A 13,778-nucleotide genomic window follows, 5' to 3' on the forward strand; every position below is an offset into this window, starting at 1 on the left:
ACTTCCCCTTTTAAAATAGTTTTTCTTGGGGCCTCCCCGGTGGCGCAGCGGTTGAGCGCTGGGTTGCGAAGCTGCCCGCAGCCTCTGCGGCGCCGGTTCGATCCCCGGCTGCTCCCCGGCCACCAGAGGAGGGTCCCACATGGCGCGCAGACCTCTCCTGCCGCCCGCTGCTCCCCTCAGCAGTGTACCTCGGTCCTTCTGCCTGCTCTGCTCCCCGCTCTGGCTCTGGTGAATTCTCTCACCCTCCCGCGCTTCTGACTGTACCCAGTGCTTGTATAAATAATAAATAAATAAATCTTTAAAAAAAAAATAAAATAAAATAGTTTTTCTTTTACTCGGTATAAAAATATTTGCAAAAATCAGATGTGTGCTTATATTCTTTATAGCTTTGTGTGAGTAAAAGATTTACTATAAAAATTAACTGACATTAACAAAAATGACTTCAGGGGAGTGCGATTGGAGGAGGGGGGAATTATTAGCTAGTTCTCAACACCTCTTTATTGTAGGGCTTGTACCGCAAGCCTATAACCATCGTTAACTCCATAAAATACATCTTAAATTTTATAAGTGCTTCCCAGGTTCACTCACAAACGCAGACCCCAGTTCTCCTGTTCTCGTAAATCTCAAGTTCCTCAAATATGAATTGTGCCACGAGAAACTGGAAACATCGGCCCAACATTTAGGGGAGTTGTGATGTGTCAGCTGGTCAGGACAAGGTTTCCAGCCAACAGGACATTCACAAGAATCGGACAAAAGATTATGAGGTTACAAATATTGTCGGAAGAAATTGCCAGTGAAGAGAATGACTGTGAAGAGGGCTGCAGCTGTGTGGAGGAGTGTGCTTAGAGAGATTTAGAGTGTGTGTTTTGATGGATTCTAGGCCTGCCCAGAGCGGTCTCTCAGGAATATGTCCAAGGAGACAGGTGTCTGAGTTTGGACTTAATGAGATATTGTGATTTATAATAAGGAGGTTTGATTGCTGTCCTGGCACAGAGCTCTTGCACTTGATGTTAGTGAAAAAGGTTAAAGGAGCTGCCCTTGTTATTCTTAGTAAGCCCCCTTGAGCCACACCTGAGTTTATGTTAATGAGATGACTTTTGGGACACCCCTAAGGATTGGGGCGCTGCTTGCCAGGGAACCCGGCAGGTGATTAAAGGGTCGCAACTGCAGGAAGAGGAGCTGGGCTGAAGGTGTGGTCAGTATTAATGACCAGGCAGTCACTCAGTCATGCCCATGTAGTGAAGTCTCCAGAAGAACCTCAAAGAACTGTGTTTAGCTTCGGGAGGGGTGAATAGAGCTTCAAGGAGTGGGGGTGAGCCTGGAAGGGGCATGGGTGCTTTGCTCCCCAGTGCGTCTCCCCCATGCGGCCATTCTCAGTTGTATCCTTTGATAGTGAAGCAGCGGTCCAGAAAGGTTTGCGACCATTCTCAAAGTCTCAAGCCCCAGGAGAGGGTGCTGGGAAGTTCCGACTTATGGCTGGTCGGTCAGAGAAGCACAAGTGACAATTTGGACCCGGGACTGGCATCTGAAGTGAGGACAGTCACCTTGGCACCTGAAGCGGTCTCCAGGTGGTCGTGTCAGAACAGAACACCGCAGGACGCGCAGCCTGTGCTCGCGGGGGAAATGCCCGCATCCAGCAGCCCGATGCGCAGAGGCAAGAACCAAAGGGTTTTTCTGCTTTTACGTCATTTCTCCTGTCTGTAGACGCGCATTAATAATAACGAGGGCAACAGAAACAGTAGTGATCATGGCCATTTAGCACTAAACCCACATCTACTGTGTTCTGAACATTCTTTATGTAAGTTTACTTAATCCTCACCGACACCTTTTGAAGCGGGCGCGGTTCTGAGCCAGAATTTATGAATAGTGACTCTGAGATGGAAAAACGTTAAGTAATTTTCCCAGGCCGTCCTGCGTGTTGGAGTTAGAAATCACCAGAGGTTCTAAAAGTGAAATCACAGCCTCACCTGCCTCTGAACCCGGGAGGGTTTCTTCTAGAGAGGGGTTAAAGCCAAGAGGCTTACCTCGTGTCCACCACACCCTTTGCGGCAGGCACAGATTTCTGTATTTACGTGGTATCCATGGTGAATGTCCTTTCTCTCTAGCCAGGCAACAGTAGGTCAGGGTCCGTTTTTTCCTCTTAATTTTGAGTTTTTAACTTTGGCCAGATCAGCTAGCTAAAATAAATGGTATTTGAATGAGAGAACCGAACTGCTCCTTTTCCCTCTCTACCTCTCTACATGGCTAAGGAAAAGATACCGTAGAATCTTGCACTGACTGGTCCAGAAGTTCTCTGACCTTAGCATAGAACCAACTTCCTTTCTTTGCTCCTGGAGCCAGAGGTAGTGTTTGAAAAAATCAATTTGCTCCCAAATGTGGAACCATAGAGCCAGAACTATAACTATGGGAAGTTCCTAATCCAGATTCCGTAGACTCTGCAATTTAAAAAAAAAAAAAATCCATCATTGTCTCTTCTTGGGCCATCAGAGATGTTTGGGATGGTGAGAGGAGATAGTATTTGGTGCGTGACTACTACCAGGTATTTGCTAGTAACTGCAAATCTTGTCAGTCTGATCCCCAAAACAATCATCGAGTACATGTATTATCTTGATTTTGGAAATGGAGAAATTTGTTCTGTAAAGTTAGGTTAGTTGGGCAAAGGGTAACATTTGTTGGGATGTCAAACTCAGGTCATCTGGCTTCAAAGACATGCTCTTCACTCTCCTCTGCTCTTTGCATTGTGATGACCACAGTCCCCCCCTCCCTGGGTTACATGTGACTTTACAGGTCTTATCCACCTGTCAGTAGTACTGTCAGTGTTGTGTGTACTGCTCATTGCACAACATGCAGCGTGCCAAAGGTGCATTTAGTAACTCAAACTAGACTTCTAAGATGGGTCAGAGTTCTAAACTGTAACATTGCTAAGCAGTCTCTTAGTGGAGATCACTTCTAGTACTTTGGCCCACTGGTTGTGAGGTTATGCAGGAGAGGAACATCTTTTTCCTCTGTCTTCTTAGATTCAGCACCTGGATCTTGCAAATTAAAGTGACAAAAGGCAGACTAGCAAGAATATCGTCTCTTGTTACACATGGGAGTTCACAAAGAAATGCGACGTGGGGCAGTTAAAATTTGAGGACATAAGCCATCTTAACCAAGGGTCATGAAAATGAAGAAGAGATTGGAAAAAGGGGCGTGGGGGCTTCTGGGGTAGGATAAGTTGTAGGCAGGTGTCTAGGAAGTGTATGATCAATTGGGGTGGTTTCGGAAGGTTTATTATGTCTTCTCAGGTAAGACAAGAGGTAGTGCAGGTAAGAATTGTCTCTGAAGTAGTTCTCTTCCTGGTGGGAGAGTGGTGGACTCCCTTACAAAGGGAGATTTATGACCTAGTCTTAGACCGGCGGGGAGGGCACAAAGCTAATTGTTCAGCCCAAGACAATTCTTCCCCCCAAGGCGCATCCTTTGGGGTAGCAGGCTAGATTCCTCTTGAATTGCTTTCCGCCTTGGCCTACCGTTCCCTACACGGCCTCACACCCTGGCCGGTCTTGTTGACCTTGCCTTTGTGCACTGCCGTTCTGAATTTCTGACCAGTGTACCAACATTTGGGCATATTCACTTCTGAGTTTCTTCAGCAAACTCATAATAGTACAAATGTTTTATCATTTAAAAAAACCCACGTAAACCGAAAGCACTGCCGTGGGGCGCTGGCACGCTTCCCGGAGCTCAGTGTTCCAACGCAGAGGGAAGTGCCCCCCAGGGAAGGCCACGCTCCTGGAGTCTCCCCACAAAGTTCACTTGTTTGTGCCCAATAGACAGCATTCCTTTCACTGGAGATAAGCAAAGAACAATGGAGGTAGAAGAGGAGGAGAAGAGGGAGGGAAGCGGAGCAAAATGGCACGCTGGCCTACCTATGTGCTTATTTCCATAATTGTGTTTTTATAACATTTCCTGCACTTTTCTGTAAGCTGATGCTGCCCTAATTACAGATTTTCAAGAGAACACTTCATTGTACCCCAAATTATACAGTGCTTTACAAAGGTACCTTCTTACTGGTTTACCAAATACCTTATAAACTCGTAATTACATAAAACAATTCAGGACACAGAATAGCGACAGCCTGTACTGTTAACAGATGTCGGCTTTGTTACATAATTGAGTGCGAGGCTTTCAAAGGTCTATAATATATTTTCCTCGTATGAAAAAGAAAGAAATGACTCATTACGGCCATCCTGCGTCCCGGAGACTCCCGATCCAGCGGCCGCGCTCTGCTCTGCGAGGGCCGCGTGGCACATTGTCAAGGGCCCGCCTGGGTGCAGGGGAAGGTGCCACTTATTGCAGCAAATTACCCCGGTGCCATATGTACCTGCTTGTTAGACAGCTTGTGGGCACCTGGGCTGAGCCGAGGCTGGGCCCCCTTCTCATCGGCACACCTGCACGCGGCGTCCCCACCAATGCCGAGCTCAGGGAAGTCACCCCATGAACAGACCTGCTCCTTAGCACAGTCCTGGCCCACAGACCTGGAGAAGGGCTGGCTTCCTGCACAGCGGCTTTGTCTCCTTCCCACCATTTTTGGGTCTGATTGAGGTGACAAGTCGGGTGCCCCAGGGGCGCGCAGCTGAGGGAAAACATGCTGCTATGAAATAGGGGTGGGCTTAGGGTTTAATTTTGAATTTAACACTCAGCACTATTGTTTAAAAAAATGATGCTCGTGCTTATGTGTTAGAAGTGAAAGGACCCCGTGTTTCCTATTAAAAAACCAACTTGTAAGAAATCTGGTCAGATATTGTGTGTCAGTTACGTGCTTCCTTCTCCGGAGGAAACTGTCTTTGGGTACAAGCTGGAGAGAGAGAGAGACCCCCCACACACACACACACAAACACACACCACCACCAACCACCCCCCCAGGCTTGGCGTGCTGGCCTTGTGGTCGTTCTTCTCTCCTCGGAGGAGATCCCCTCTTTTTAGCAAGGAGAGTTGCAAGCATGGGCGTCATGGATTTGGCTGTTATTCTGTTGGACTTTCCCCACCACTTTGTTGATTCCTCCCTCAAAAAGTGCCCTGAACGCGCTCCTGGCCCACCACCCCAGAGGCTCCCAGGACACACTGAGGGGGACAGTAAAGGCTGAAGGTAAGAGCCAGCTTTGCGGTAAAAAACAAAAACAAAACAAAACAAAACAAACCTGGGGTCTGGTGTGATTCACAAGTGTGAGCGGACGTGCGTTTGAACGACGCCTTCTGTGGGAGTCGCGTATTGACATGATCAATTATGTGTCAGCAAACAGCTAAGCTGGCCGAATGGATTGTGTTGACTGCTTCGTGCGATTAAAGCAAGCAGACGTCGAGGAACCGGGATGCCGTGGCAGCAGCCATGTATTTTCTCCTGCTAACACCAGAATCGCTGACAGCCAGCGGTAGGCCTGTTGCCTTCTGCTGCTGGCCGAACCAAAGGGGTCCAGAGGGGTGACTCATAAGGGGGACCAGGCGCCTACTCACTCCCACTCTGTTTTCCCTCAGTGCATTTCCACGTATGTCCCTGGCTGCATGCTTGGAAGGTGCAGTTTCAGGCCAGTTCACTCTATTTCTTTTTCTGATATTTGTTGCATTTCAAGGGGTCTTGATAGCTTTTCTTCTTTTAAGTATTAGCATAATGCTTGAACTGCTGAATTTGCAGTTGCAGTACAGGTATATCAACACAGGTGCATCAAGTCACTCTATGGGGTGAAAGGTAGACTTGCCCCCAGGAAAGAAGCCCTAGATGTGTCTTCCTCCAGCCCCCAGATTCAGTGGTGACAACTGGACATTGTTTTATAATCATCTAGCAAGTTGCCCTGGTATTCATACTTCGAGGCTCAGCTTCACCCAATATTTCTCAAATGTGCATCGGCCATACATGGATGTATAAACAGTTACTCTGAAGTTGAGAATGTGAACTATTAACTGACCCACTCGATTTGTTCTTTGTGTACAATTTTGTTATAACAGTGCTAATTACTAAGCAGCTGAATTGGTGAAAAGTGCACAGCAGTAATTTTCACCTTGCTGTTGCTTTGCTATTAAAAAAAAAAAATTGTGAACACACACCTGGGGTGTGTGCACTTGATCTGTGAACTCCAGAAGAGCATGTCTGTCTGGGGATCGTGAATAGTTTGACTTTTCATGGATTGCACTGGGTTTCCATGTCCGTGCTGAGACAGTTGATCCTAATAAGAGCTGGTGAATGCTGAGTAGGACACTTTTAAAAGGAAGAATAGCACTTTGGAGAAAAGAGAGAGAGAGAGAGAGAGAGAGAGAGTGTGTGTGTGTGTGTTTAAATTACTACATGCTTTTCTTATTCTTTGCTAATTTTAGGGGAGAGGAAAAAATGCTTCTAGTTCTTGGCTGCCCAGATGAGATGGTGTAAATCATTGTTTCAGTGGCGGATGATGCGTCTGCGGGCGTCGCCTGGAATAAGTGCCCAACAGGAGTGGCCCGGGAACTGCAGCAGCAGCGTTTGCGGCTTGTTTTGTTTGGGTCTAAGAACAACTTAAAAGAATTTATTTTTGCCCCTGTCTGGGTCAGAAACACCTGCTTCAGGTAGTTTCCAAGTGTTCCTTATTAACCCATGAGCCAAACACCCAGCTAAGAGTGCTGCTCGCGAGCTCGATGCGCTCTGCGCCTATGTTTGGATTAAAATCACATATCTAGTATTTGGATTTCTAGCCTTCAGGAACTTTGAAAAGAAATGTCTTTTAGAAAGGAATGTGAAAAAAATCAAATTATCTTTCTGAGCACAAGAGTTTTTGGGTAGTTTTAAGGAATCTTGCTCATGGGCAGAAAGGAAAGGTTTCAAAGGAACCTCATCTCCATATGGTTTTACTTGATAATCCTTTATCCACCATCTTCAGCTCTCATTCCTTTGCTTTCTTGCCTGTGGCTACATTTCTATCTCTGCATCAATTAGCAGAGTGATTTATACTACAAGCAAGCAGTTTAGAGGTAATGGTACACAATTAACATCTCATTCCACCATAAAGGGTATGCTAAATACCCCAGTCATTGCTTTCTCTGCCTGGAATTGAAATAAGTGTTTGTCCTAATTCATATGCTATCTGATGTGAAGTGGGATGCTTTGTACCACACTACACCATTAATCTAATTATAGATAGCTGCGAATGAAGTGCTGTCTGAGCTGGGAGATGGAAGAAAATAGCCTTTTGTCATTTAGCATGACTCTGAAGCTAGATCACACTTTGCAGGGCAGTGCTGCAAAATGGAAATCTCAATAATATTGCTGCCTGTTGCATCTTTTCTAATTACACCCGCATTGTAAACACAACTGGGCGCTGATATAAATAGAGCTGTAGATAGGCTGTCATGTGGGTTGTCGGAGAAAGTCCTCCGAGTGCTGTTGGATTAAATGATGCATCCTGATTGACAGCTACCCTGAGACGGGCCGATGGAGTTGTCACAGCGTCATGCTAACCGGCTGCTCGGCTGCAGCTGGACCGGGCGTGCTCTGCTGTCTGTGGTGGCACCTTCTCGGCCTGGGATGGCCACGAGCTGGGGCTCTTCTGGCTGATTTTGGTCGGTTTCATTGAGCCCGATGGATGCTGAAATGGATTGGAATGCATCTTGTGTGGCTCTGAACCCCTGCTAAGTTTGCTCCAAGTGGTAACCACCTACCCACAGAGAATTTCGGGAAGGAAAACAAGGTTGAATTTGATTCTAGTTCCACCTCGGTGTTGTAATCTATATTTAGGGGGGTTATTTTCCCCCTAGTTTTTTTTGACACGCCAGTGTTTTTAAAGACGCGTCATTTCTGCTTCTTTGGAACATGCGCAGTTTTTCTCTGGCTCAGAGTTAGGAGAGCAGAGTTTCAGGGTGCTCCCGGGGCACTCCCTGGAAACGAGGGCAGCCTGATGCTGAGCACTGTCGGGGCCAGAAGGCGCAAGACTTTGAGTAAGAAGAGATTCTTACATGGGAAGGGATGGATCTGCCACCTGACTTGGGGTGACGAGTGGCCAAGGGCTTTGAGGGTAAGGTATGTGATGGGAAGTGATCTCCAATGAAGGTTCATCCCCCACCCTTGACTTGGTCTTGGCTGACCCGGCCCACAATCGACTTGAACAAGCGGCACTGACTCTCCACATCCAACTGTCACGGGAAGAATGAGCTAGAACTGGAAACCAGACCGGAGCCTCGGAAGTCGCCACGGGAAGACCATGAAAAGCAGACGAGGAGGACTCCAGAGGGCCGGCAGGCTGGACGCCATCCGGACGTGTGCGCGGGGGTGCGGTGCCGGGACCACAGAGGCCTAGCCAGGGGCTGTGGGGTAAACTCCACGCGGAGATCCGGCACTACACGGATCCAGCGGCTGGGAAGGTGGGGCTTCCTGTGACTATCGCGTGGAGTGACCCCCAGTCTGGGCAACTTTCCTCTCTCTGGGCCCCGAGCTGCGTGAGCCTGACAGGTGCACAGGGCTGCTGGCAGGAAGTTGTGTTAACTGAGTCCTTTCAACAGCATCAGCCCCTCCCTAGCCCCCGCTGGTTCTCCCCCCCCCGCCCCCCAACCACATGCCCTTGCCCTCCCCTATCCCTCAGGCCCCCCCCCCCCCCATTTGGAGCTGTGTGCCCGTGTTAAAGACACTCCCATTAGGGCCTTTTAATTGTCCATCTCACCACTTTCTTTCTGGTCCTTTCATCTCCGGTAGGGTTCCTTTTTCTTTGTTTTGAACTTGTGGGGAGAAATTTTCTTGTTAGATATGGTCTGACATCGCAGACACCATCAGTTTTAATTTGCTTAGAGTTGAGGGGTCGTTGTTACCATGATTAGATAACACCTCCAGTCATTGTCAGGGTGGTTCTGGAGCCCCGCCCCAGCCAGGGAGCACCTGTTCTTTGCTTTGACACAGGGAGGGGGGTTTGTCCAGTCCTCGCTAATTCGTCTGTGGTTTGGGGGCGCACCTCCTTAAATCCACAGAATGAAGTCCATCGACCTGTGAACCCAAAGCTTCTCAACTCAGGCCCCACCAAGAACAGCTTCTAATCATGTAAGCAGAAGACCTGGCAGGGGGAGAACATTCTGGCTTCTAGAATAGTCCTCCCCTGTCCTGTCTACTAGCCGTTGAAATCCTTGACTCCCACCCCCAAAACATCACCATTGTGGTTTAGCTGCTTGGGGGTGGGCGGGGGTGGGGGGGGTGGGAAGCACTAACTTCAAATCAAACTCTCGTTGGAAGTTTTGTGGAATCCACTGGGAATACTTAACTAAATGCCTTGCATAAAGCCAAACTCTGTGCCCATCATGGGCGCTTGCCTGAAATCCCTGCCGAGCCTCCTAAACCTTCAGAGAAACCAGTCAGTAGTGGTTGTGATCCTAAGCTTGGGAAGCCCTCGCGCACGTTCTTAAGTGACTTCTGGAGCAGCACAGAGCTGTTGCAGTTCTCTCCAGGCAGTTCCTTCTGCGGGGCCCACTGTGCCCCAGCTCGGGCCCGGCCTGGCAAGCACCTCTGTCCCCCGCGCGGGCCAGCCCAGAGCTTGTTTTAAGAAGGCGTGTTTGTGTGGGCACGCCGAAGGGGTTAGGACAACATCAAAGGTAATCTTGAAAAGAGAACCTTCTCTCTGCCTCCTCTTTATATTCAGAAAGGTCATTTCTAAGCCAAGTATTTGCAAGGAGGCCTCTCTGGAGGCGTTTACCCGTTGTTATTTTTTACTCGTGATTACAATAAGTCGCTTATCCCCCAAACAGATTTAAGAACAATAAACAAATACAAAAGGAAAAGGAACATCTCATCAGTAACAAAGACTGCATCTAAAGGCATCGGGTTTTGTGCCTCTTTTACATCTCTTTCCAAGCAAAGCAGGAGTCCTGCGGAGAAAGGAATCCAAAAGATAGGAAAATTACAAAAATAATAAAAGGGTCCAGTTTTAGGCAGGACCTTGTACTTTCTGGGGAGAAACGGAGTCGCTGCAATCCTCGCCCTTTATTTCTATTAAGTCTTGTTTGTGATATAGTAAAGAATTGGCTTTTAAGGGTATATTCGCTGTGGTGAAATGTGATAAATTCTATTATCCTCTCTTTGCATAAAGATACTTGCCCTGAATTTCGAGTTTACGTGTGGGAGTCAAATTGTGCAAAACCAGTCAGGAAGCAGTGAGTCTGTCTCCCGCACTGAACACGGACAGGCAGGCCCGGGACCGCGCCCCTCGCAGTGGGCCTGGGGTGAGGTCAGCTGGAGTAACTTTGCTGCGGACACTTGTGCTTCCAGTGGTGTTGGGGTTCCTTTTCCAAGGCAGAGCACAGATACAGAAACTGTGCAATTCATTCACCCCTCCTCCCTGCCTCCCTCCTAGGTTTAATGAAGGACTCGAAGGTAGATTCCTCCTGGATAAATAGTCCCTCTGCCTGGACTGTTTGCTAGACTGACAGCGGAACGCACTCTCTGCTTTTCCCAGCCACTTCTGACTCAGATGAATTTTAACAGGCGCAAAAGGCTTTTTATTTGCACTGTAATTTCACTTGAGGATCCTATCCTCAGAAACCTGCAGACACTTGTATGTCTTGATTGCAAAACACACACTCAGGAGTAAAGAAAATGCAAAAATGTTATTATTCAACCTGTCACAGGGTTGCAGGTCTGCTGGGAACCCAGGCCTTTAGGCTCTGCATCATCCCCACCCCCCTGGCAAATAGGCCCTGGAAAGAAAGAGTGCACTTACAGCCCCCTGGACAGAAGGCCTCCCGGACTGGACCGGAGGCCCTGCGCCCACAGGAGGCTTCGTGTTACAGCAGTTCATTTCCAAGCAAGCAGTGGGGGGGGGGGGGGTATGCAGGCACACCAGGGAGAGCTGGTATTCCCCAGGAGCTCCAGGTGGTTCCTCCTCCACCCAGGGACACTTCCTCAAGCCATTTCATTTTCTTTCTGTTCGGAGAGACCAAACTCTGGCTGGAGGATGCGTTCCCAGAGACGGAGGGTTTTCCAGGCAGTGATCCTCCTATTACAAATGTGTTGTGGGACCCAACTGCCTGTACTGTGCCACCGTTGTTTAGAGCCTCTTACAAGAGGTGCCTGCGATACTTGGCTTTCTTTCTAGGATTTAAAAATCCGGATACACTGCATCTCAGTGCAGAAGGGTTTCTCTTCCTGGGTCGTCTCCGTCTGCCCGAACCATCTCCTTACGGTGGAGAGGCGATGCCATGCTGCGCCTGGAAGGTTAACGTTTCCAATCGTGAATGTAGCGTTTTCTGTCACTGGAAAAACTCTGAATTCTAAACATTAGATTGCCCCAAATGAGCACTGAAACCCTTTGTCTTAACTTACTGAGACGCAGCCCCGCAGCCCCCTCTGCTCGAGGGCTCTGAGACAGCGGTCTGCTGCCACCTACTGGCGCCCGGCGGCATCGCCGTGCCTTTGGCCGACCTGGCTCTTGGAATTTGCATTCATCAGGTTCAATTTGCAAGCACTGAAAATTCCCTTTACTCCATCACGTTTTTGAGATGTTTTCTTAACAACAGAGGATGGTTACTGTTGTCACTCATTAATGACGGGAATAGTTCTTCTTTCAAGAGAGAGGTTTTAAATAAGTTGTGGCATACCCCACATGCCAGAAACGAATGAATATATTTTGTTTTTATGACAATATCTAAACACCGTTTCATTTCAAAGATGTCATAATTTCCATTTAAAGGCTACAGTCTGACTTTGATTGAGTGCTCCTTTTGAGGGAAGTTCAGTCTTTAAACTCAGTGTTTTGTGTTTTGTTTTTTTCTCCTGAAGTACAAGGTGCACATCTTAACCAAACTGGCTGCAGAACTGAACAAATTTATGCTGGAAAAAGTGGCGGAGGACACGAGCAGCATTCTGCGCTCTCCGATGCCTGGCGTGGTGGTGGCCGTGTCTGTGAAGCCCGGGGACATGGTAAGGACATGCTTGGCGGGGGCGGGCACACTGGTCAGTGTCTGTGCGGTCAGTTCCTCCCCGGGTCAGCTCCCCCCGGAAACCAGCAAACTAGCTTTGTACCTTCTTGCTCCAGCTGCCTCACACTTGAAGGAGGTTAGTGATGGCTGCCTCTGCCTCCCTCCCCATGGTCTGGCTCTGGCACGGAAATAAGGCCAAGTTCTCTGTTACCTGGCATTTTGCATTTGAGGAAGTATTTGATTTTAAATTTCTATGTCCTTTTTAGCTTTCTGTGCTTTAAGCATCCTTGGAAAACTCAGCCCATGAAATAACCCTCTGATAGGGAACTTTTTGTGTGATTTCTAGAATAAATGGGAAGGAGAGCTCAGGAAAGGTCACCCCATAATCTGTGAAGCAGTGCACCTCTGAAACTTGACAGAGGAAACCTTGGAAGATGGCGTGATGTTTTTCGTCTTTATCTTGTGACGTTAAGGCAAATATCACAACTCTATTTGAATTTCTTCATATGTTTAGTTTCATGGTAACAAGCCAAGGACAAATTGGTAGGATGAAGGCATGTTCTTAGGCCAGGGATGGAAATCTGTGTTGAGTGGCAGCAAAGGTAAAAAGAAATCGAGTTAAGATGCAAAAGGAGGCCCCCAGGGGCACTTAAGTACTTGCATTTTTATTTATGTGCTGGAAAATAACAGTCAAGCAAGCTAGTTCTTAATAGACACTACGGTGATTCCACTTATACTTCACTTAAGTCACGGGAGTTTATATATTTTCCAGTAAAGATCATATTAAAACTGCCTCTGTATTTCCTTTGTCACATAAATCAACAGGGAGTAAAGCTGGTGTAGTTGGCATCAGCTTCTAGAACAGTATTTGCTTTTATAAATATTAAGGAAAAATAATCAGTTTTAGTTGCCTAAATGATTAGCCACGAGATTGATGTGTGAAGCTGGAATACTGACTTAGCCATTGCTTTACCTGATGATACAGAAATTGAAATGCCAGGTTTTCTGGAACAGCATAATAGAGGCTAAGTAGCAATGAACTGTCACACTGACATTTCTGGAAGAAAGCATTCCTAAGATTGTCTAACCCTGGATCTAGGACAGGTGAGACTGCAAGATTGTGTGTAGTATGTTGAATATGGAGGAGGAGGCTGCCTCCGCCTCATTTCCCAGGGCTAGCCCTGAGATAGCTCCTTGGCCTTGGCATCCGGAGGGCCTACACTCACTGCCTCATCAGTGTAGTCAATGGAATCTTCTAGAAACTGGAGGCTGTTAACAATGTGAGGAGGTTACTTTGTGTTGTTCTGTTTTCATTGTCCTTGAGCCTTTTCTAGAAGCCACGTAGGCTGTATTCTGTCATCCTGAGCTTGTCCGTCCTAATTGTGAGGCTTTAATTATAAAAAATCATGTTTGGGCTTTTAAAACAGAAGTGTTTCACCGAAATCCTTACTTTTCTAACACCTGAGTCCAAACCAGGGAGGAGGGAGGGAGGCAGCTCCTGCTGAGAGCAGAGAGGAGGGGTCAGCCGGCAGCCAGCTCCTCCCGCCTGCCTGCCTGCCTCGCCAGGGGCCCAGAACAGCAAGCCTGCAGCCAGCCGCTTCCCAGGACCGCTCCTCCCAGCCAAGCCTGTCCCATGCAGAAGGGGCTCGCCCTCACGCCCCCCACTTGCTGGTTAATCATTGTATGTGGGAAGCAGGGCATTTAGGAAAAGGGAACAGTGTTATTAGTCCTGGTTCTCTGGGGTGGCGCAGATCCTAAAAACCACCACCGATAATTAAATGTGGGTATCAAGAATGGTTTGATTTGAGAACTAACTGGGACCTCAATTTTATGTAGTCTTTGAAAGTCAGAGTCTGGGAGCGGGGGACTCCCAACCACCTGGCTCC

At 47.9% G+C, this 13,778-nt stretch overlaps 1 protein-coding gene across 9 annotated transcripts in view; it reads left to right on the top strand.

Annotated features, from left to right (window-relative positions):
• The window catches only part of PCCA (propionyl-CoA carboxylase subunit alpha), a gene marked incomplete at both ends in the record, with an annotated part of 291,344 nt that overhangs the window by 264,953 nt on the left and 12,613 nt on the right, over positions 1-13,778 (top strand). For 7 of the 9 annotated variants that reach the window (XM_084234735.1, XM_084234736.1, XM_084234739.1 and 4 more), the window contains one exon: positions 11,753-11,893. The exons of the other annotated variants lie outside the window; for them this stretch is intronic. In XM_084234735.1, the coding sequence (XP_084090861.1) occupies positions 11,753-11,893 (141 nt within the window). The remainder of the gene's footprint in view (positions 1-11,752; positions 11,894-13,778) is intronic. 9 annotated transcript variants of the gene reach the window in all.

This window comes from Talpa europaea (genome assembly GCF_964194135.1).
Source record: "Talpa europaea genome assembly, chromosome: 6".
Lineage (NCBI taxonomy): Eukaryota > Metazoa > Chordata > Mammalia > Eulipotyphla > Talpidae > Talpa > Talpa europaea.